General features: G+C 47.1%; 1 protein-coding gene across 1 annotated transcript in view; it reads left to right on the top strand.

The window, feature by feature from the left end:
- LOC132831256 (caspase recruitment domain-containing protein 11-like) overlaps positions 1-25,147 on the top strand; it is a 114,030-nt gene that overhangs the window by 22,032 nt on the left and 66,851 nt on the right. The window contains exon 3 of the mRNA XM_060849277.1: positions 8,010-8,147. Coding sequence (XP_060705260.1) covers positions 8,010-8,147 — 138 coding nt within the window. The remainder of the gene's footprint in view (positions 1-8,009; positions 8,148-25,147) is intronic.

The following is a 25,147-nucleotide window of genomic DNA, read 5'->3' as shown; positions in this document are numbered from 1 at the left end:
TCCACTGTTTCAGGCCCATCTGTTTGAGAGCTGTTGAGCCTGAGGAAAGTGGCATTCAAGGCAGTGGAGGGGTTTAAGAGGGATTGGATGATTATTCCAATAAAAATTGTGAGCTTTTCTAATGAGTGGGCCCAAGCATGATGGACTGAACTGCCTCCTCCTGGACTGGGATCCCTCTGTGATTCCGTGATGTGTACAGCTCAAGTTCTCTCCCTGGAAAAGGGATAGCATCACAGAGTCAGAGCTCCGAGCAGTAACAAATGTCTGGATTACAAAGTGGTTGCAGCACAGAAACAGGCCATTCAGCCCAACAGGCTCATGCTGGTATTTATACTCCACATGAGCTTACTCCCATTGCCTCGTGTCTTAATTCCATCTGCACATCATTCTGGTTGTTTTTTTGCTGATGTGTTTATCTGATTGCTCCTTAACTGTATCTGTCATTCAGAGCATAGCACACAGGAGCATGTTGGAAATATGGATTAGCGGCAACAGGAGACCACTCTGCCCCTCCATCAGCCTTCTCCATCTCCATCAGCCTACCATCCCTCGATCCCATTCTGCCATTCAACAGGATTGTGGCTGACCTCAGTGCTCCACATTCCTGCCTACAAGTGGAAATCTTGTTTTCCAAGAATGTTCCAAGAACCTCTGTATGATAAATATTCCAGAATACGGCTTTCGTTACCTTTTAAGAAAGGGACATTCAAAGTCTCTGTCTGAGTGAAAAGGGTAGGTAGGTCACTCAGTCTGTTCCATAAGTCACGGTTGATCCTCTACCTCAACACCATTTTCCCTTGCTATCCTAATTTTTTTTATTCATTCACAGGATGAGGGCATGGCTGGCTAGGCCAGCATTTATTGCCCATCCCTAATTGCCCAGAGGGCAGTTTAAGAGTCAACCACATCGCTATGGGTCTGGAGTCACATGTAGGCCAGACCAGGTATGGGTGACACTAAAGGTCGTTAGTGAACCAGACGTGTTTTAAAACAGCAATCGATTCATGGTCATCGTTAGACTCTTAATTTCAGATTTTTAATTGAACTCAAACTTTACCATCTAAAGTTCAAGCTCAGGTCCACCAGAATATTACTGGAGTCTCCGGATTAACAGTTGAGCTTCAATACCACTCGGCTATCACCTCTACTTCATTGAGTCAGACACAGCACAGAAACAGACCCTTCGGACTAACTCATCCATACCAACCAGATATCCTAATCTAATCTACTCCCATTTGCCAGCATTTGGCCCATATCCTTCTAAACCCTTCCTATTCAATGCCTTTCAAATGGACAGCATGGTGGCACAGTGGTTAGCACTGGTGCCTCACAGCGCCAGAGACCCAGGTTCAATTTCCGCCTCAGGCGACTGACTGTGTGGAGTTTGCACATTCTCCCCGTGTCTGTGTGGGTTTCCTCCCACAGTCCAAAGATGTGCAGGTTAGGTGAATTGGCCATGCTAAATTTCCCGTAGTGTTAGGTAAGGGGTATGGGTGTGTTCCCCTTCGGCAGGTCGGTGTGGACTTGTTGGGCTGAAGGGCCTGTTTCCACACTGTAAGTAATCTAATCTAATAACTTGGTGTTGTGTGACTTTTAACTTAGACTCTTAATTTCAGATTTTTAATTGAACTCAAACTTCACCATCTAAAGTTCAAGCTCAGGTCCACTAGAATATTGCTGGAGATCAGAACTGAAAAATGTGTTGCTGGAAAAGCGCAGCAGGTCAGGCCACCGTGCCACTCATAAAACACTAGCTACCTGATGAAGCAACAACACTCTGAAAACTTTTACTTCCAAATAAACTTGTAGGACTACAACATGGTTTTTAACTTTGTCCAGAGGACACAAATCTTGTTTCCTCAGCCTTTCCTTGTAAACATGTTTCTCCTGAATTCCTCAATTGGATTCGTTAGTTGTTTTATACTCATGATCCCTAATTTAGAACTGGGCCCGGTCCTGGAAAGACCCATCGAACCCCTTCCCAATTCCAACTCTCTCTCCACTGGGTCACCCTTCGGCTTTCTCTTTTCTCGAGAAAGTAGTTCCACTCAATTTGGAGTTTCCCAATTGCGTGGCAACCTCTATTGCACTTTTGCAGAGTGGAAATGTCAATTAGAAGGGACACGTGCTTAATGTAAAAGGGGGACAGTTTAGTGGAGATTTGAGAAGGAAGTTTTGTTTTTCACACAGAGGGTGGTAAGTGCCTGGAATGTGCTGTCAGGGGAGGTGGTGGAGGCAGGTACAATGGCAACATTTAAGGAGCACCTGAACATTCAGGCAGGGAAGAGAGGAATCAATAGTACATGGAGAGGCTGGGACATCTTCCCCTGGAGGCTGAAGGGTGACCTTATGGAGGTTTATAAAATCCTGAGGGGCATGGATAGGGTAAAGTCTTTGCCCCAGGGTGGGGGAGTCCAGAACGAGAGGGCATAGGTTTAAGTTGAGAGGGGAAAGATTTAAAAGGGACCCAAGGGGTAACCTTTTCAGGTGTGGAATGAATTGCTCGAGGAAGTGGTAGATGAATTGAATTTATTGTCAGGCGAAAAGGGAAAATGAAAGGCTTTGTCTTGTGAGCAATGTGGGCAGATCACAGACTTGAGTAGCATAGATAAGCCAACAATAGACAAACAGCGGCAAAAACAAAAACACAGGGACAGGCGAATGTTAAACATTTGTGAGTCTATTTAGTATTCTAACAACAGTAGGATAGAAACTGTTATGAGAGGTATAGTTATAACATTTAAAAGACATTTGGACAGCTACATGAATAGGAAAGGTTTAGAGGGATTAGGTCAAATGCTGGCAAATGGGAACAATTTAGTTTGGGATACCTGGTGGGCATGGATGACCTGTATAACTGACTTTATAAAAGCTTTTTTAGTTTAGAAACGCGCCCTCTGTCAGCCCAGGTGTATTGAACTGAAGGGTCTGTTCCTCTACTGTACTGTCCTTTGTTCTCCAGTGCCTCTGAACGAAGAAAGACGACTCTTTTGTGAATCTTTCCCTGTACGGTTGATGATAGTTAAATATTTAATATTACTGCAAGCTGGAGTGCACCTTGCTGTCATGGGAATTCGAGATAAACATTCGCCAATAGATAGGGTGAATAAACAAGGTCTTTTCCTGAGGGTGGGGAGTTCCCATCGAGAGGGTGTACGTTTAAGGTGAGAGGGAAAAGATTAGAAGGGACCTAAGCGGCAACATTTTCACTCAGAGGATTAGATTAGATTACTTAGTGTGGAAACAGGCCCTTCGGCCCAACAAGTCCACACCGACACGAAACCCACCCATACCCCTATCCTTACATTTGCCCCTTACCTAACACTACGGGCAATTTAGCATGGCATTTTCACCTGACCTGCACATCTTTGGATTGTGGGAGGAAACCGGAGCACCTGGAGGAAACCCACGCAGACACGGGGAGAACGTGCAAACTCCGCACTCAGTCGCCTGAGGCGGGAATTGAACCCGGGTCTCTGGCGCTGTGAGGCAGCAGTGCTAACCACTGTGCCACCGTGTCGCCCACTAATGGTGCGCGGATGGAATGAGCTGCCGGGGAAGTGGTGGAGGCTGGTACAATAACAATGTTTAAAAAGCATCTGGATGGGTATATGAATAGGCAAGATTTAGAGACGCTGGGGTGTACATAGTTAAAAATCACACAACACCAGGTTATAGTCCATCAGTTGGAAGCTAGTTCTTCTAAATAAACTTGTTGGACTATAAACTGGTGTTGTGTGATTTTTAATATATGAATAGGAATGACTTAGAGGGAAATGAGCCAAACGCTGGCAAATGGGACTAGATTAGTGTAGATATCTGGTTAGCATGGGTGAGTTGGACCGAAGGGTCGGTTTCCGTGCTGTATCACTCTATGATGAAACTACCTCACTCATTTCTCAATTGTTGGTCATTAGGTTAAGGATTTCCTATCAACCAGTGATGTCATTCAAATTAATTATTAAACCAGTATGTAATGAAAGCAGTATAAAGAGAAAAAAAACCAATGAAATGATTATGAATTAGGACTCTAGTGGTACAGGCGGTACTGTCCCTAGCTCTGGGACAGGAGCCATACCCCCACCAGGTTCAAGTCCCAACTGCTCCAGAAGTGGTAACAAAATCTCTGAGCAAGTTAATTTGAAAATATCTACTGGGAGAAAGTGAGGACTGGAGATGCTGGAGAGTCAGAATCAAAAGGGTGGCGCTGGAAAAGCGCAGCTGGTCAGACAGTGTCCGAGGAGCAGGAGAATCGATGTTTTGAGCATCAGCTCTTCATCAGGAATATCTACACATAACAGTACATATACAACGTCATGTTTTTATGGCCTGTATTTAAAGGTAAGGGCACTCATGTGGTGCAGTGGTAGTGACCCTATCTTGAGGCCTGGAGGCCCAGTTTCAAGTCCCATCTCCTCCAGAGGCGTATAACAACAGATTTTGATTTGAAAATATCTAAACTGAGGACAGAGAATAGGGAGATGGTAATCCGATGATAATGTCACTGAGCTCCAGGATAATATCCTGGAAAAGGGGTTCAAGTACTTCCATTGTGTATGGTGAGATTTGAATTCAGTAAGACAAAGATAAATAGACCAACACAATTTGACATGGCAATTATCCACAGTTAAGAGGCTTAGTATGAACCATCTAGATCACTACTGACCACAGAGTCCCCATCCATAAGTTTGACTCTGTTTCTCTCTTCACCGATGCTGCCAGACAGACTGAGTTTCTCCAGCAATTTCTGTTTTTGTCCCAATCATTGACCCTAACTAACCATAACACCCCTCTATTCTTAGCATCTAGTGACCTCAGCTCTCTCCTGTCCCTGAATGGTACTGTCCTCAGTCCTCCCCTATCCCCAAATGGTACTGACCTCAGTCCTTCCCTGTCCCCACATGGTACTGACCTCAGCCCTTCCCTGTCCTCACATGGTACTGATCTCAGCTCTCCCCTGACCTGGAATAGTACTGACTCAGCTCTCACCATCCCTGAATGGTACTGACCTCAGCCCTTCTGACTTGGAATGGTACTGACCACAGCCCTCCTCTGATCTAGAATGGTACTGACCTCAGCCCTCTCCTGACCTGGAATAGTACTGACCTCAGCCCTTTCCTGACCCGAAATGGTACTGTCCTCAGCCCTCCCCTGTCCCCACATGGTGTTGACCTCAGCCTTCCCCTGTCCCCACATGGTACTGACCTCAGCCCTCCCCTGTCCCCACATGGTGCTGACCTCAGCCCTCCCCTGTCCCAGAATGGTCTGACCTCAGCCCTCCCCCGTCCCCACGTGGTACTGACCTCAGCCCTCCCCTGTCCCCACATGGTACTGACCTCAGCCCTCCCCTGTCCCCACATGGTACTGACCTCAGCACAATCTATCATTGACTCCAGAACATTGTTAAAAATCCCACACTACCAGGTTATAGTCCAATGTGTTTATTTGGAAGCACTAGCTTTTGGAGTGCTATTCCTTCATCAGGTAGCCAACACCCATGCCTCCTGAACATTGACTAGCCTCTTAAAGAAGCGCGAGAACAAAGGAAAATCTCAAAAGCAAGCTTACACATTTAAATTAAAAGTTTACACAGGCTGATTAAGTACTCTGGAAGGCTTGTACCAGTGGACATCACATGCTCCTTCTCCAGGGACACTGGTGGTGTGAGTCTCTCTCTATTTGTGCTCCAGGTACTTAATTAAACCACTCTCTCCTCCACTTGACAGAATATGATTGCTGTGTGGGGACAGTGGTGTTGTTATGAGCAGTAATTCAGAGACCAGGTGATCATGAGTTCAATCCCCATCATTTTACCTGTTGGAACCCCCACAAATTCAATTGGCTAATATACAGCTGCAGGGAAGGTGACTGTAAAAATATCATTCTTTGTCATTATTTTTAAAAAAGCATCTCGTTTGTTAATGTTTTTAGGGATGGAAATCTGCTGTCCTTGCCAAGCCTGGTGTTTAAGCGACACCAGAGTCCATAGAATCATGCAGTACAGAAGAGATCCTTTGGCCCATTGAGGCTATACCAACCAAAAAATACATGAAAATCATAGAGTCGTGCAGCACGGAAACAGAATCTCGGTCCAACTCACCCATGACGAACAGATATTGTAAATTAATCTAGTCCTGCTTTCCAGCACCTGGCCCATATCCCTCCAAACCCTTCCTATTTATATCTCCATCCAGATGCTGTTTAAATGTTGTAATTGTACCAGCCTCCACCACTTCCTCTGGCAGCTCAATCCATACCCGTACCACCCTCTGTGTGAAAAAGATACCCCTTAGGTCCCTTTTAAATCTTTTCCCTCTCACCTTAAGCCTGTGCCATCTAGTTCTGGACTCCCCCACTCTGGGGAAGAGAACTTGTCTATTTACCTTATCCCTGCCCCTCATGTTTTTATAAACCTTTATAAGGTCACTCCTCAGCCTCCGTCTCCCCAGCCTGTTCAGCCTCTCCCTATAGCTCAAATCCTCCAACCCTGGCAACATCCTTGTAAATCTTTTCTGAACCCTGTCAGGTTTCACAACATCTTTCCAGCAGCAGGGAGACCAGAACTGAACGCTGTATTCTGACACTAGTCCCACTTGCCAACACTGCGCCCATCGCTTTGAACGTTGTGAAGCTTCAAGTCCTCCTCCCTGTATCTTATAAAGGTTGTGAGATTTCCCACCTCAACCAGCCTCCCAGGCAGTGCAGCCCCAGATTCCAAGCAACATCTGTTGGGGAAAACCTTTCTCTCAAACCTCCTGCCTTTCACTTTAAAACTGTGCCCCCATTTTATTGACCCTTCGCCTAAGAGGGAGAGCTGCTCTCTATCCACCCAGTCCATGCCCCTTCTGATCCTATACATCTCTCTCAGGATCCCCCTCAACATTGTCTGCTCCAAAGAAAACAACCCGAGCTTATCCAGTCTCTCTCCATCACTGAATCACTCCATCCTGGGCACCATCCTGGTGAATCTCCTCTGCACCCCCTCCAGAGAAATCACATCCTTCCCATAGTGTGGGGAACAGAAACACACACACACACACACACACACACACACACACACACACACACACACACACACACACACACCAGCTGGGGCCTCACCACGTCCTGTACAGCCCCAACATAACCTCCCTGCTTTGCCAGGGATAAGGACAAGTGTCCTGTATGCCTTCTTAACTGTCCTATTAACCTGTCCTGTTTCTCTGAGCTTCCTTGTGTCCTGCCATTCATTGTCAATTGTCTTGTTCCTTCTTCCAAAGTGCACCACTTCACATTTATTAGGATTAAATTCCATATGTGGTTGACTCGTATCTGCCCTCTGAAATGGTCTGAAGAAGGGTTCCACCTGAAACGTTGACTTCTCCACCTCCTGATACTGCCTGGCTTGCTGTGTTCCTCCAGCCTCCTGCCTGTCCCTCCTGATGCTGCCTGGCTTGCTGTGTTCTCCCAGCCTCCTGCCTGTCCCTCCTGATGCTGCCTGGCTTGCTGTGTTCCTCCAGCCTCCTGCCTGTCCCTCCTGATGCTGCCTGGCTTGCTGTGTTCCTCCAGCCTCCTGCCTGTCCCTCCTGATGCTGCCTGGCTTGCTGTGTTCTCCCAGCCTCCTGCCTGTCCCTCCTGATGCTGCCTGGCTTGCTGTGTTCCTCCAGCCTCCTGCTGGTCTCCCGCGGTTTCCAGCATCTGCAGTTGTTTTGTCTCTGAAATGGTCCAGCTCGTCACTCTAATGAATAGCATTTAGAGACAGGGAAAAAGGCCTGGCCTTGCCCAGTGATACCCATGTCCTGTGAAAGAACAACAATACAACCTACCACTATCAATCTGTTATTACCTCCTCATGCATGTACAGTTTAGCAGATGGGATAGACAAGTCTAGCCTTCATGGTTTCACCAAGCTACTGGGGCCAATGATGGCACCTCTGTTGACATTGCCAATTCAGCATGGGTGCAGGGATCTGGTCCAATCTTCCTCCTGACTGTCCTGTCATCTTAACAGTAGACCTTTCTGTCCACAGGCCGCCTTCTGGACATTTTGCGTTCTCGAGGTAAACCTGGATATGAGGCCTTTTTGGAGAGCCTGGAACTTTACTACTCAGAATTGTACAAGTTAGTAACTGGCAAGGAGCCAACCAGATGTTGCTCAGTACTGGTCGGTAAGTAAGTCATTGTTTACTGCGCTAAGTACCTCATCATCACCCAACTAAGACCGCGCCATGAGGTATTGGTGTGGTGGTAATGTCTCTGGACTAGTAATCTAGAGGCTTAGTTAATGCACTGGGAGACAAGGGTTTGAGTCCGATCCACCTATTGAAGTTTATAAAATCATGAGGAAATTGGATGGGGTGAATAGCCACGGTCTCCTCCCCAGGGTAGGGGAGTCCAGGACTAGAGGGCGTAGGTATAAGGTGAGAGCGAAAAATTAAAAAGGGACTTGAGGAGCAACGTTTTCATAAAAAGAGTGGTGCGTGTAGGGAATGAGCTGCCAGAGGAAGTGGTGGAGGCTGGTACAATTACAATATTTAAAAGGCATCTGGATGGGTATGTGAATAGGAAGGGTTTGGAGGGATATGGGCCAAACGTTGGCAAATGGAGTGAGATTAATTTAGATACCGGGGCGGCATGGACCTGTTGGACTGAAGGGTCTGTTTCCACGCTCTGTGACTCTTTGGTAGTTTTTGGAATTTAAATTCAGTGAATAAAATCTGGAACTGAAATTCAATCCTTGTGACAGTGATTGTGAAACCGTCATCACATCTTCATTTGTGATGCCAAGATATACAAGGCCAAGGGCTGGAAATTGAGATTAGAACGGTGAGGTGCTTGGTTTGGACAGGCACAGACTTTGATGAGCGGAAGGGTGTTTTTCTGCAGCATACACCTCCCGGATTCTTATGTTGTCAAAGTTGAGTTGGTTCACTCATGTCCTGAAGGGAAGGAAATCTCTTGATGTGACCCGGTCTGGCTGACTTTTTTCATGCGTTCACAGGATCTCCGCCTCGCTGGATAGGTGGTAGATAAGAGTCAACCACATTACTCTGGGTCTGGAGTCCCATGCAGGCCAGACCCAGATTTCCTTTCCTAAAAGGACATTTGTGAACCAAATGGGGTTCTCTGACAATTGCCAATGGTTTCATTAGACTGTTAATTCCCGGTTTTTATTGAACTCAAACTCTGCCATGGTGGGATTGCGAACCCCAGTCTTCATTCCCTGGCTCACTGGATTAATAGCCTGGCCATAATACCAGTAGCTATAAAATGTGTTGCTGGAAAAGCGCAGCAAGTCAGGCAACATCCAAGGAACAGGCGAATCGACGTTTCGGGCATAAGCCCTTCTTCAGGAATGAGGAAAGTGTGTCCAGCAGGCTAAGATAAAAGGTAGGGAGGAGTGACTTGGGGGAGGGGCGTTGGAGATGCGATAGGTAGAAGGAGGTCAAGGTGAGGGTGATAGGCCGGAGTGGGGTGGGGGCGGAGAGGTCAGAAAGAAGATTGCAGGTTAGGAAGGCGGTGCTGATTTGGAGGGATTTGACTGAGACAAGGTGGGGGGAGGGGAAATGAGGAAACTGAACCATCCTTACCTGCAATCTTCTTCCTGACCTCTTCACCCCCACCCCACTCCAGCCTTTCACCCTCACCTTGACCTCCTTCCACCTATAGCACTTCCAACGGCCCTCCCCCAAGTCCCTCCTCCCTACCTTTTATCTTAGCCTGCTGGACACACTTTCCTCATTCCTGAAGAAGGGCTCATGCCCGAAACGTCGAATCTCCTGCTCCTTGGATGCTGCCTGACCTGCTGCGCTTTTCCAGCAACACATTTTTCAGCTCTAATCTCCAGCATCTGCAGTCCTTACTTTCTCCATAATACCAGTAGGACATCACCTCCCCTAAGTGACTGCAGACTCACTGTAATCTCATTGACTTTCAACTGTTCTCTGTGGCTCAGTTCATGGCTAACTCTCAGGGGAGACAATGGCCTCGTGGTATCCTCACAGATGGTACCATTTGAGGTCAATTAAAAGAAAACTGGAATTAAGAGTCTAATGATGACCGTGACCATAGAGTGGTGGCTCAGTGTTGGCACTGCTCCCTCACAGCGCCAGGGACCCAGGTTCGATTCCAGCCTCGGGAGACTGTCTGTATGGAGTTTGCATGTTCTCCACATGTCTGAATGAGTTTCCTCCCACAATCCAAAGATGTGCGGGTTAGGGTGGATTGGCCATGGGAAATTGCCCCATAGTGTGCAGGCTTGGCAGGTTCAACATGGGGAATGCAGGATTCCAGGGGTAGAGTAGGGAAGTGACTCTGGTTGGAATGTTCTTCCGAGGGTCAGTGTGGACTTGGTGGGCCAAATGGCCTGCTCCCACACTATAGGGATTCTTTGAAGCATTTGTTGATTGTTAGGGGATGGAAAACCCATCTGGTTCACTAATGTCCATAAGACATAGGAGCAGAAATCAGGCCATTTAGCTGATTGAGTCTGCTCTGCCATTCAATCCCGGCTGGTAGGTTTCTCAACCCAATTCTCTCGCTTTCTCCCAGTAACCTTTGAGTTCCTTGACAATCAAGAATGTATCTATGTTTTAGAGATGCTCAATGACCTGGCCTCCACAGCCTTCTGTGGCAGTGAAGTCCGCAGTTCGTGTCCTTAACTGGTCTGGCTCCAGGTCTCCAGTAATGGGCGGCACGGTGGCACAGTGGTTAGCACTGCTGCCTCACAGCGCCAGAGACCCGGGTTCAATTCCCGCCTCAGGCGACTGACTGTGTGGAGTTTGCACATTCTCCCCGTGTCTGCGTGGGTTTCCTCCGGGTGCTCCGGTTTCCTCCGTCAGTCCAAAAATGTGCAGGTCAGGTGAACTGGCCATGCTAAATTGCCCGTAGTGTTAGGTGAAGGGGTAAATGTAGGGGAATAGGTCTGGTTGGGTTGCGGGTCGGTGTGGACTTGTTGGGTCAAAGGGCCTGTTTCCACACTGTAAGTAATCTAATCTAATCTGCCGCACAGTAAAAAATGAGGTCTGCAGATGCTGGAGATCAGAGCTGAAATCTGCCGCACAGCCCTCTGGATGGGAAATAAATACTGGCCTAGCATGTGACATTCACATCTTTGAAATTATCACATTCACAAAGCTTCAGGATTAATGACTTCACTTGTGATATGTTCACTTGTCACTTTCACTGGACACAGAAGTTAGGTCAAGGTTTTTTGAAATCAATGTCTTCTGAGTGTTATCATTTTGGAGGAAGCGAGGACTGCAGATGCTGGAGATCAGAGTCGAGAGCATGGCTCTGGAAAAGCACAGCAGGTCAGGCAGCATCCGAGGAGCAGGAGAATCGACATTTCGGGCATAAGCCCTTCATCAGGGCTGTTGTCATTTTGGGTTCACTTTACTAGATCCAAATTTCGTCCAATTCTGATTCACCCCGCAAAACCCGGCAAAATAATTAGACACCACGGGGTTTGTGTTGTCTGAGTATCTGGTTGAAGGTTGTAAAATGGTGACTACCAGTGACTCACCATGTTGTGTTATCACCTCCTCGTTATCCCAGTCTGCGGTAGATCCATTGTGAGACTCCCTCTGACCATCCCTACTTCAGCCTACCAACACATCCCCATCTTCCTTTCTCCATCCTCTGCTTTCCCAGTTCCCTCTTTAATGCATCTGTTTGTCTCAACCGCTCTGTATGGCCTTGTGCTGCAGTGGTGACCTCTTGACCTCTAGGTTCCAGTCCCGCTCCAAGACTGATTGGCCGTGGAAGGAGCACTTGTCATGTGACCAAGCCAGTTGCTACACCAATGCGCTCACTGGGAGAGTCTGCTGGCCAGCCAATCGTGTGGAAGGCAATCTCCAAGCATTGGAGTCATCATCATTATCTGTCCCTCATAGACGAGGTTGACTCTCTCCCCCTCTCAGGGTGAGTCTGTACAGACCAATGGGGCTACCCCAGGCTCAGTTACACTGGGGGCAGGAGGTGGTCATGGGAAGGGCATGGGGTGTCGGTGTGACAGCGCGCTCCTTACACTGTTTTCTGCCAACTTCTGCTTTTTCCCAACCACAAGTCCCGAGGAGCTCGACACCTTCCCGGATGCTCCTCCTCCACTTTGGACGGTCTCGGCCCAGTGATTCCCAGGTGTATTTGGGAAGGCTGTACTTCCCCAGTGAGACCTTGAGGGGTATCCCTGAAGCATTTCCTCTGTCCACCTGCTGGGGGGTACGTTACCGTGAGTGAATGTCACATCTCGTGCATTGAGAGGAAGGATATATACTCCAGGAGGCTGTGAGCTCCACATTCTCCCCATTCACTTTAGGTAAAGCACTTGCCCCCTAAATTTCTGATTGTATTTACTGTTGATTAAACAATATTTATAACCCCCTGGTCTGATCTCCCACACACGAAGACACACTGCCTACCTTGTCAAACCCTTCCATAATCTTAAAGGTCTCTGTTTATTTCACTCAGTCCACAAAAGAGCTCTAGGATGTTCAGTCCTTTCTGTTACAGGTACAACCCTCTCTGTTTTGCTGAGATCCCCATCCTTAAACGTTCTGTGTAGTCTCAACGTGCTTTTTATGGTGTGGGGACCAGATCGGTTCACGTTGTTACTACACAGCTATGGGCCTAACCATTAATGGTCTGCCCAGGCCTACCACACGAAGGCTACTTCTTGGGGCCTGTGGGGGTGAGGGGAGAATCCCTGTACAAGTAGATTTATCTGCCTGGTGACCAGATATATTTGGTAAGACTCTTATCCCTGAAAACAGATGGCCAAGCCAATGTGCACATTGACATCTGGCACATCGCCTGGAAATGGGATGATGCAGATGATCAACAAATTGAGAAAACTCCACACAGCCTGAGGCCTAGGCTTGCCAAAGCCTATCTGTAGAGGTTTTATCCTATTTCCAACTGCCCAACTGCTCCCTACAACTTTGTAAAACAATATCTTTGAAACGTCCCCACCTTACAGAATATGGGATGACCTTTGACACATCAAGTCACATGTTAGGTCAGGTGACTAAATCCTAAATCACAATGGTTAGTTTAAATGGAGTTAACACAGGAAGGAGGTCCTTGATTGACCGGAGAATCCAGGACCAGAGGCCTGCAGTCTAGGGATAAGTGGTCAGCCACTTAGGACTGAGATGAGGAGAAATCGCTTCACCTAGAGAATGGGGAGACTCTGGAATTCTTTCCCATAGAAAGCAGTTGAGGCCAAAACATTGAATGTTTTCAAGACGGAGTTAGATATAGTTCTTAGGGCTATATGGATCAAAGGGTAGGGGGAGAAAGTGAGAACAGGGGATTGACTGAGATGATCATATTGAATGGCAGGACAAGTTTGAAAGGCCAAACGGCCTACTCCTGTCTGTATTTTTTAGTTTCCATCTGTAAGAAGGATAGCGAGGTGCTGAGGTTTCTCCTGGGAATTTGAGAGCTTAGGGCCCAGTTGACTGAAGGGAGGACCACCAAGAGTGGTGATAATTGGCCATTGCTTTGATCAGGAACCAACAGAAATCAGAGGACTAGGTGGGAGGGCTCTCATCGAATTAGGACGGGATTTGTTCTTGAGGATAAACATGGGAGAAGGGGCCAGTCGCTAGCAAGAACTGTGTTGAGAATTAACAAGCTAACACACACTGGGCAGCACAGTGGCTCAGTGGTTAGCACTGCTGCCTCACAGCACCAGGAACCCAAGTTCGATTCCAGCCTCAGGTGATTGTTTGTGTGGAGTCTGTGTGTTCTCCCCATGTCTGTATGGATTTGCTCCAGGAGATGCAAGGTTATACAGTAAGGGTCTGGGTTGGTGTGGAACCGATGGGCTGAATGGCCTGTTTCCATGTGGTAGGGGTTCAATGATGCTGAAGTCATTATTTTAGAGCACGGAGTCAGTGATGATGACTAAAAACAGTGACTTCAGTCCTCCCAACTGTAAGTGGTTTCTGCCGTGATCTAATATGGGTTTTCCATTGAGGAGTTGGACGGGTTAGAGATAGAGTGGATGACCGAGCTGAGGATGAGTAGGGAGCCACGGACATGGGATTAAAATGGATTGGCTGTTTTGTGCCTGGACGATACTTGATGGGCTGAAGGGAATTTCTCTCTGCTTCAGACCTCGTTAGGGGCATCGATAGGATAAATACACAAGGTCTGTTCCCTAGGGTGGGGGAATCCAGAATTAGAGGGAGAGGTTCAGGGTGAGAGGGGAAAGATATAAAAGGGACCTAAGGGGCAACTTTTTCATACAGAGGGTGGTACGTGTGTGGAATAAGCTGCCAGAGGAAGTGGTGGAGGCTGGTACAATTGCAACATTTAAAAGGCATCTGGATGAGAATGTGAATAGGAAGGGTTGAGAGGGATATGGGCCAAGTGCTGGCAAATGGGACTAGATTGGGTTGGGATATCTGATCGGCATGGACAAGTTGGACCGAAGGGTCTGTTTCCGTGCTGTACATCTCAATGACGAACGTGGAAGTTGATGTGTGTGCACGTGAGAAAGGTTAGGGGTCAAGGGTTGAACCCTGGGAGAAACAGTAAGCAATGGTCCTGAGAGGTGCCAAATACACGCAAATTCCTTTTCCTTCTGCCTGCAACCTTTGATCACATGGCTCTTTGAAGATGATAGGGTTGTCAGGGATCTCTATGCAGCTGATTAAATGTGTTGGAACACATTAGTGAGGGCGGGAACAGTGTTCTTTCCTCCCTGAACCTAATGTCCTGGAACAGAACAGTGACTACACCTCACAAATATGCATTGGCCTGAAGGCACATTGAGTGTCCTGAAGCATTGAAAGATGTTTTATGAATACAAGTCTTTCTTTGTAACGCTTTACGTGACATGCTCCTGCATTAATCCTTTACATGTTGCTGCAAATTATACTCTTAGAATACTGTGTACATTGCTGATTGCACCTCCCACCCCATTTGAAGGATGTTGCAAAACTAGAAAGGGTGCAGAAAAGATTTACAAGAAGGCTTGAGTTATAAGGAGAGGTTGGAGTGGCTGGGAATCTTTTCCTTTGAGCGTCAGAGGTTGAGGGGTGACCTTATAGATGAGTGTCATATATTAAGGTGAATAGCCCCTAAGATCTTTTCCCTAATCCAAAACTAGAGGGCATAGGTTGAAGGTGAAAGGGAAAGGATTTAAAACAGACCTGAGAGTCAACATTTTCACACAGAGGGTGGTACGTGTATGGAACGAGCTGCCAAAGGAAGTGGTGGAGGCTGGTACAATTACAACATTTAAAAGACATCTGGATGGGTATATGAATAGGAAAGGTTTAAAGGGATGTGGGCCAAGCACTGGCAAATAGGTCTAGATTAATTTGGGAAGGGTGGTCGCTATGGATGAGTTGGGCCGAAGGGTCTGTTTCAGTGCTATATGAATCTGTGACTCAAATAAAACACTCTGTTTAAAAAAGGAAGCTCTGGGGGAATTTTAAATCTCACTGCACATGACGCTGCCCCTGGGCTGATGCACAGGAAACCAACTGGGAGAAAGTGAGGAGTGCAGATGCTAGAGATCAGAGTCGAGAGTGTGGTGCTGGAAAAGTACGGCAGGTCAGGCGTCATCTGAGGAGCAGGAGAGTTGACGTTTCGGGCATAAGCCCTTTCCTCATTCCTCATAAGCCTCATTCCTGATGAAGGAACCTCGATTCTCCTGCTCCTCTGATGCTGCCTGACCTGCTGTGCTTTTCCAGCACAGGAAATCAAGCCTTGCCATTGTTATCACAGAAGTTAAAGATTTTATGAAAACCCCTGAAATTACTTGTCTTTTTTAGACAGAAAGCATGGACCAGGTTTCTGGACAGTACAGAGTGGGCAGCATGATGGCTCAGTGGTTAACACTGCTGCCTCATGGTGCTAAGCTACTATTCCAACCTCAGGCGATTGACTGTGTGGGGTTTGCATATTCTCCCAGTGTCTGCGTGCGTTTCCTATGGTTAGCACTACTGCCTCACAGCGTCAGGGACCCAAGTTTGGTCCCAGCCTCAGGAACATGTCTGTGTGGAGTTTGCACACTCCCCCCACGTTTCTTCCCACAATCCAAAGGTTAGGATACGGGTTAGAGTGGATTGGCTGTGGGAAATTACCTCATAGTTTCCAGGGATGTGCAGGGTTACAGGGATGGGGTGGGTCTGGGTGGCATGCTCTTTGGAGGGTCAGTGTGGATCTGATAGGCCAAACGGCCTACTTCCATAGCGTGGGTATTCTATGATTTTATGACTGTTTATAACAATTGAATGGTGTAGCTGCAGATAAACAATATACATGAGCTATAACTTTACCATTAAATACCCTAAGTTCCTGTGAAAACTCCCCTTACACACATGGATAGACAAAAAAAATGTTGGTATTATGGATGGAGGAAAAGACTGGGAAGGCAGTTCAGTATGTACACAGGTTTCACTGAGGTGAATTCTTTTGGACTATTGGGGACTTGCTGCTCATTCTGTTCAGGTTAAAAGCCACAACTCACAGCAAGGGTGAGGGTTAAAAAACTGGCTTGATTCAGGCTTGATATTTTTATATTGCAGAAAGACAACTCCTCCTTTTGGGGTGACACGGTGGCTCAGTGGTTAGCACTGCTGCCTCACAGCGTCAGGGACCCAGGTTCGATTCCACGCGTATGTGGCATTTGCACATTCCTCCAGCCCCCCCCCCCCCCCTTGTCTACGTCCAAAGATGTGCAGGTTAGGGTGGATTCTCCGTGGGAAATTACCCCAGAGTGTCCAGGGATGTGTCGGCTAGCCATGGGAAACGGAGGGCTAGAGGGCTGGGCTGGATCTGGGTGTGATTCTCCTCGCGAGGATCTGTGTGGACTCGATGGGCTTCCATACTGGAGGAATTCTACTCTGCTCATGGATTTTATGAGACATATGTGGGTGGCACGGTGGCACAGTGGTTAGCACTGCTGCCTCACAGCGCCAGAGACCTGGGTTAAATTCCCGACTCAGGCGACTGACTGTGTGGAGTTTGCACGTTCTCCCCGTGTCTGCTTGGGTTTCCTCCGGGTGCTCCGGTTTCCTCCCACAGTCCAAAGATGTGCGGGTCAGGTGAATTGGCCATGCTAAATTGCCTGTAGTGATAGGTAAAGGGGTAAATGTAGGGGTAAGGGTGGGTTGCGCTTTGGCGGGTCGGTGTGGACTTGTTGGGCCGAAGGGCCTGTTTCCACACTGTAAGTAATCTAATCTAATACAACCATAAGAGGGGAATTGGATACATATTGAAGATGAAGATGGAGAAACTTGCAATATGGAATGGAAAGGGGGAATGGAACTAAAAATGTTGTGGAGCAATCGAAGAGCTGGCGTGGCTACAATGGGCCAAAATGGCCTCCTTCTGTATGATAAAGATTCTATGCAGAGGTCACTGGGTGTGTAAGAATCCAGGTGTACTGGAGGGAGGTAACTGCAGAGTAACCCGCATTGCTGAATAACAGGAGCTGGGGTATACTCCACTGAGCAGCTGTGTCAAGGGAGAACAGGTCGAGGCCTGTTGGAATGCCTGAGATGCACTTTGGCATGAACAGGGAATTTCGTTGTGTCTGCTATTGGAGCTGACACATCCCTTGTAAGTCTTGTTTGACCTTCCGAGCAGAATTTCACAGAATCCCCTGGGAACAGGCCATTCAGTCCGACTGATCTCTGCTGTTTACACCCCACCTTGTTGTTCTCGCCCTCTCGTTCTTTCACCATCTCCTTCCAGCCCCGGGGCTTTGACGTTGCAGTGATTGGAACCAGGTGGATCTTAGTGACTGCGAGACCCTTGATTGGGCCTGTTAAACTGGGCCAGTCATGGAGCCTGGGCTGACGTATATAACCAGGGGATTCAGAGAGTTCCTTCATTCCAGGGACTGGCTCTGAGCTGGCTGGTCACAGCCAGTGTATGTTGCACGTGTAAATGAAGGATGACTTTGTGACGGGATACTAGCCTCGGTGCGGTTATTTCACTCACGTATTGACTAACATGGAAAGCTCAGTTAAAAACCGAAAGAACTGCGGATGTTCTAAATCAGAAAAGACGGCAGAAGTTGCCGGAAAAGCTCAGTGGGTCTGAAGCATGTGTGCAGAGAAATCAGAGTTAATGTTTTGGGAACGGTGACCCTTCCTCAGAACTGATGGTAGCGAGGTTTATCTGCAGAACATAGAGGGTAGGGAGTAAACAATAGATTGGCATAGAGCCCAAAGAGAGAGAAGACCAGTTGGACAAATGAAGGAGTGGACAACGATCTGCCTGGGAGGGTGAAGAACTGCTAATGGAGACTGTTAGTGGCTAACAATAGGTAGTGTGAAATGGCAGACCATGTGACAACAAGGCCCAGTGTGTGGGGTAGAGGGAGGAGTTCAGGCCTTAAAATTATTAAACTTGGTATTGAGTCCAGAGGATACCTCGGTTGGCTGGCTCATGGTGCATTGCGATCACCGGGTCAGTTCCAGGACCAACTCAAGGTTAAGGCATTCCCAGCTCTACCCTGAGGCATGGTGACCCTCAGGTTAAACCACCAACAGTCATCTCTTTCTAATGAGAGAGAGAGGAGCCCAAGGAGATAATGGTGACATGACCTTTACTCACCCAGCTTTCCCTTCAATTCACCTCAAACACTTGGCAGTATTGGGCTCCACATACCCACCACCTCAAACACTCAGTGGTATTGGGGTCCACATTCCCACCACCTCAAACACTCGGCAGCAGTGGGCTCCACATACCCACCACCTCAAACACTCAGCGGTATTGGGGTCCACATTCCCACCACCTCAAACACTCAGCGGTATTGGGTCCACATTCCCACCACCTCAAACACTCGGCAGTATTGGGGTCCACATACCCACCACCTCAAACACTCAGCGGTATTGGGTCCACATTCCCACCACCTCAAACACTCAGCGGTATTGGGTCCACATACCCACTACCTCAAACATTCAGCGGTATTGGGCTCCACATACCCACCACCTCAAACACTCAGTGGTATTGGGGTCCACATACACACCACCTCAAACACTCAGCGGTATTGGGGTCCACATACCCATCACATCAAACTCTCAGCGGTATTGGGGTCCACATACCCACCATCTCAAACACTCGGCAATATTGGGGTCCACATACCCACCACCTCAAACACTCAGCGGTATTGGGGTCCACATACCCACCACCTCAAACACTCAGCGGTATTGGGGTCCACATACACACCACCAGCGTCCACTGGTCAAACTTTCAACACTCTCTTCTCGCACAGTGTAAAAATGTAACACATCAGTACTCTTGCTAAAGAGAGCTTTGACAAAATGTGCCTTCTTTTCAACAATAGACACTTTCTGTTCTACCAAAACTCAGTTACTAATGTGATAATGACCAGCTCGCGCCCCTCACTCTGCACCTGATTCTCTTTACAATCCACCTCACTGCCATCTTAACAATCACTGCAGAAAACCACTCACTGGCCCAACTCTATTTTTTGAGTTTGTTAATCCCCTCCTGTTGTAGCTGACCCTCCTTGTTGGTGATTTGGTTTCAGGCCGAGTGGGAATGGGAAACGTGTGGCAAGTGCTGTGCTCCTTATTCACTGACAGACCCATTCCATTTTCGTGTTTGAGATTCGAAGCTTTGCTTTCTGAGAATCCCAGTTCCGAACTCCTTTTCTTTATGCTTCTTCCTGTAGTAAATGGGTCGGAAAGGGTTAATGCTGAGGAGCACCAATAGCGATACCCATCATGATGACATTCTGTGGTCTTCAGACCATAAGAACTCGGTGGTGGGCAAGTTGTTGGAGGGAGTCCTGAGGGACAGAATGTTCATGTATTTGGAAAGGCAAGAACTGATTCAGGATAGTCAACATGGCTTTGTGCGTGGTGAATCATGTCTCACAAACTTGATTGAGTTTTTTGAAGAAGTAGCAAAGAACATTGATGAGGGCAGAGCAGTAGATGTGATCTATATGGACTTCAGTAAGACGTTCGACAAGGTTCCCCATGTGAGACTGATTAACAAGGTTAGATCTCACGGAATACAGGGAGAACTAGCCATTTGGATACAGAACTGGCTCAAAGGTAGAAGACAGAGGGTGGTGGTGGAGGGTTGTTTTTCAGATTGGAGGCCTGTGACCAGTGGAGTGCCACAAGAATCAGTGCTGGGCCCTCTACTTTTTATCATTTACATAAATGATTTGGATGCGAACATAGGAGGTACAATTAGTATTTTGCAGATAACACCAAAATTGGAGGTGTAGTGGACAGCGAAGAGGGTTACCTCAGATTACAACAGGATTTGGACCAGATGGGCCAATGGGCTGAGAAGTGGCAGATGGATTTTAATTCAGCTAAATGCGAGGTGCTGCATTTTGGGAAAGCAAATCTAAGCAGGACTTATACACTTAATGGTAAGGTCCTAGGGAGTGTTGCTGAACAAAGAGACCTCAGAGTGCAGGTTCATAGCTCCTTGAAAGTGGAGTCGCAGGTAGATAGGATAGTGAAGAAGGCGTTTGGTATGCTTTACTTTATTGGTCAGAATATTGAGTACAGGAGTTGGGGGGGTCATATTGCAGCTGTACAGGACATTGGTTAGGCCACTGTTGGAATATTGCGTGCAATTTTGGTCTTCCTATCGGAAAGATGTTGTGATACTTGAAAGGGTTCAGAAAAGATTTACAAGGATATTGCCAGGGTTGGAGGATCTGAGCTATAGGGAGAGGCTGAACAGGCTGGGGCTGTTTTCCCTGGAGCGTCGGAGGCTGAGAGGTGACCTTATAGAGGTTTACAAAATTATGAGGGGCATGGATAGGATAAATAGACAAAGTCTTTTCCCTGGGATTGGGGAGTCCAGAACTAGAGGGCATAGGTTTAGGGTGAGAGGAGAAAGATATAAAAGAGACCTTAGGGGCAACTTTTTCATGCAGAGGGTGGTACGTGTATGGAATGAGCTGTCAGAAGATGTTGTGGAGGCTGGTGCAATTGCAGCATTTAAGAGGCATGTGGATGGGTATATGAATAGGAAGGGTTTGGAGGGATATGGGCCGCGTGCTGGCAGGTGGGACTAGATTAGGTTGGGATATCTGGTTGGCACGGACGGGTTGGACCAAAGGGTCTGTTTCCGTGCTGTACATCTCTATGACTCTATGACTCTAAGATGTATGCGTGGAAGTTGGCCATTCAGCCCATCGAGTTTGCTCCTCCATTCAAAGAGATCAGGCCCAATAACCATCACCATGGGCAACAAAGATAATCCTTAACACCACTTTGCTGCCTTTTCTCCCTTAATTCTTTGCTCTTAAAAAAACTTGTCTATCTCAGCCTTGAATACAGATTAACCTCGAATTTCCAGCATTCAATTTTCTGAATATCGGATTATCTGGCAAGATCACAAGGTCACGACACTATGTTATCCAGCATTTAATTATCTAGAATTCAATTATCCGAATGAAATATTCCCTGCCTATGTCCTTCAGATAATTGAGGTTCCTCTGTATACTTCATGACCCAGCCTTTACAGCCTTCTGTAGTACTGAGTTTTATCAATTCTCTGCTCTCTGAGGGGAGAAATTCCACTTCATCTTTGTCCTATTTATGCAACCCCTATTCTGAGATTGCATTCTCTGGTCCTAGACCCACAAACAAGCGGAAATGATCTTTCCGTGTGTACCCTGTCAAATCCTTTAAGAATCCTGTGTGTCTCAATAAAGTCCCCTCTCTCTTTCCTGTATGGAAAGCTGAGTAGGCCCAACCTACTCAACCTAACCAACCTCACCTGACCCTCCACATATGGGATCAGCCAAGTGAATCTTCTCTGGATTATCTCCAATTCCTGAGTTAAAAGGTCCCAAAACTGTTCACAGTGTTTCAGCACTGGTCTAACGGATGCTTTTTATCGTTCTAAGCAAAAATTCCCTATTTTTATACTCCCTTACCTTTGGAATAAGGGCTAATGTTCCATTTCCCTTCTCTGTTATCTGTTGAACTTGATACTAGTCTTCATGTGATTTATGCACGAGGCCTGAATCAATCTGTTCTGTCACCTCCTGCAGTCCTTCTTCCTTTAAATAATATTCAACTCCTCTATTCTTTCTGCCAAAGTGCCTAACCTCACATTTCTTCGCATTATATTCCACCTTCCAAGTTTATGCTCACTCGCAAAACCTGTCTGTATCCCTCTGTGTCATCCTCTCCACTTGCTTTCTCATTTATCACAAACTTGGCGATAGTACTTTCACTTTCCTCATCCAAGTTAGTAATACATATTATAAATAAACACTTGCCATTTTGAAAATGTCTCCTTTACATCAAGTCTCTCTCTGTTAGTTAGCCAATCCTCTCTTCACGCTAATATACTACCTCTGGTTCACTAATATCCTTTAGTGAAGGAAGCTGCTATCTATGGGTGGCATGGTGGCTCAGTGGTTAGTACTGCTGCCTCACAGCATCAGGATCCCAGGTTCGATCCCAACCTCAGGCAACTGTCTGTGTGGAGTTTGCACATTCTCCCCGTGTCTGCGTGTGTTTCTTCCGGGTGCTCCAGTTTCCTCCCACAGTCCAAAGAGGTGCTGGCCAGGTGAATTGGCCATGCTAAATTGCCTGGAGTGTTAGGTGCGTTAGTCAGAGGGAAATGGGTCTGGGTGGGTTACTCTTTGGAGGGTCAGTGTGGACTTGTTGGGCCGAAGGGCCTGTAAGGAATCTGATCTGGCCTACAATTGACTCCAGACCCATAGCAATGTGGCTGATTTTTAACTGCCCGCTGGGCAATTAGGGATGGACAATAAATGCTGGTCCAATCAGCGACACCCTTGCCAAGTAAATAAATTTTTAAAAAACTTATTTTGAGTCTTAGAATCCCTACAGTATGGAAACAGACTGTTCAGCCAAACAAGTCCACACTGACCCTCCAAAGAGCATCCCTCCCAGACTCGCCCCCATAGCCCTGCATCTCCAGTGGCTAATCCAGACAATTTCCCACAGCTAGTCCACCCTAACCTGCATATCTGTGGGAGGAAACTGGAGCAGACACAGGAACAACATGCAAACTCCACAGAGATAATCACCCGAGGCTGGAATTGAACCCAGGGTTTGGCGCTGTGAGGCAGGAGTGCTAACCACTGAGCCACTGTGCTATCTTTCTGAACACCTAAACTTTCACCAAAGTTCTTACTGCACAGAGCAATTGGACTATACTTCATTTCACATTGAGCCCAAACTGCACTACTAATTATTCGCTGTTTGACTATGACAATTCCTTCTTTATTTCTGACTGTACACAGCAACTGTAGCAATCACTTCGAACAATCTGTCCTCTAAATGTGGAAATGCTTAACTGAGTGCTGGTTCCTGCACCATAAGATGGATGTAAAAGCAAAGGGATTAGTTACAATGGGAGGGAGTCAAGGATTATTGGGCACAGACAGGAAGGTAGTACTGAGTGGGAGAGCAAGCACAGTGACCTATATATGCTCAAAGTCCTTTATTGCTCATCGGAGTTCTGGAGGATGGATTTGAAATATTGAATGAAGTGAGTTTTGAGAAGATTTGTAGCTCAGGTTGAGGTTCTGAATGTAGGTTTGTTCGCTGAGCTGGAAGGTTCATTTTCAGATGTTTCATCACCATACTCAGCAACATCTTCAGTGAGACTCAGGATGAAGCTGTCCAGAGGCTCACTGAAGATATTACCTAGTAGGGTGACGAAACGTCTGAAAATGAACCTTCCAGCTCATCGAGCAAACCTACATCCATATTGAATGAACTTCTTTTATTCTGATTCAAGATATTCATCATAAAATCCCTACAGAGTGGAAACAGGACATTCAGCCCAACAAGTCTGCACTGACCGTTTGGAGAGTATCCCACCCAGACCCATTCCCCTATTGCTTTCCATTTGCTCCTGACCAATGCACCTAACCTACACATCCCTGAACACTATGGGCAATTTAGCATGGCCAGTTCACCCTATACATCTTCAGACTATGGGAGGAAATGGAGCACCTGGAGGAAACCCACGCAGACACAGGGATATTTGCAAACAGTCACCCGAGGCTGGAATCAAACCGGGGTCCCTGGCCCTGTGAGGCAACAGTGCTAATCACTGAGCCACAGTGCTGATATTGGAATTCAGCCGCACAGGGACCAGAATCTGTCCTCCAGCATCGATTATTAGTTCTTTCATGGGATATGGGCACCACAAACTGGGCCGGCATTTATTGCCTAGTCCTGTAATACCAATAGTCCATTGCCTACTCCAACTGAGAGGCCATTTGAACCACTTCAATGTGGGCCTGGAGTCCCACGTAGGCGAGGCTAGAACAACACAGCATAGGAACAGCCCTCCCCGGCTGGGCCTACACATTTTGCGCTTCCATCCTGAAACTGTCTTCACTGACAGGATCCCTATCCCTCTACTCCCTTCCTTTTCATATATTTGTCCAGGTGCTTCTTGAATGCTGCTATTGTGTCTGCTTCCACCACCTCCTCTGACAGCACATTCCAGGCACTCACCACCCTTTGTGTGAAAAACCTGCCTGGCACCTCTCTTTTCAACTTCCGTCCCAACACCTTTGTCAGCCAGATGAGGTAAGGACGGCGGATTCCTTCCCGAAGGGGCATTAGTGAACTAGATGTGTTTTTTTCCAATGATCATCATTAGACTCTTAATTCCAGATTTTTGTTGAATTCAAATTCCAGCATCTGCCATGGCAGGATTTGAACCCAGGTCCTTACAACATTACCCTGGGGCCTGTGGATTAATAATCTAGTGAGATTGTCAGTTGGTCATCTGAGTGGCTTATCTAGCCATTTCAGAGGGTGGTTAAGCTGTGGATCTGAAGTCACGTAGGTCAGACCAGGTAAGAATGGCAGAATTCCTTCCCTGAAGTGAACCAGATGGGTTTTTGCAGCAATTAGTGATGGCTTCATGGTCAACCTGGAGTTTTCAATTCCAGGTTTTATTATTTCAGTTTAAATCCCACCGTGACACATTAGTTTGGAACATTACTTTGGGCAACTAATCTTACCTCACCACCATTACACCACTGTGTTCCTCAAAGAGGTATGCAGGAGTATTAGACTGAAACAACTGTATAGTTCATTGACTTTTGACTGGAATTCTGGTATTTTTCTTTGCGCACATGTGCAAAACAAATCTGTGCACTTCCCCTGCCAGAATGGCACTTTGTCCCAATCACTCA

This window comes from Hemiscyllium ocellatum, chromosome 33, assembly GCF_020745735.1.
Source record: "Hemiscyllium ocellatum isolate sHemOce1 chromosome 33, sHemOce1.pat.X.cur, whole genome shotgun sequence".
Lineage (NCBI taxonomy): Eukaryota > Metazoa > Chordata > Chondrichthyes > Orectolobiformes > Hemiscylliidae > Hemiscyllium > Hemiscyllium ocellatum.
This window is presented reverse-complemented; position numbering and strand designations above follow the sequence as displayed.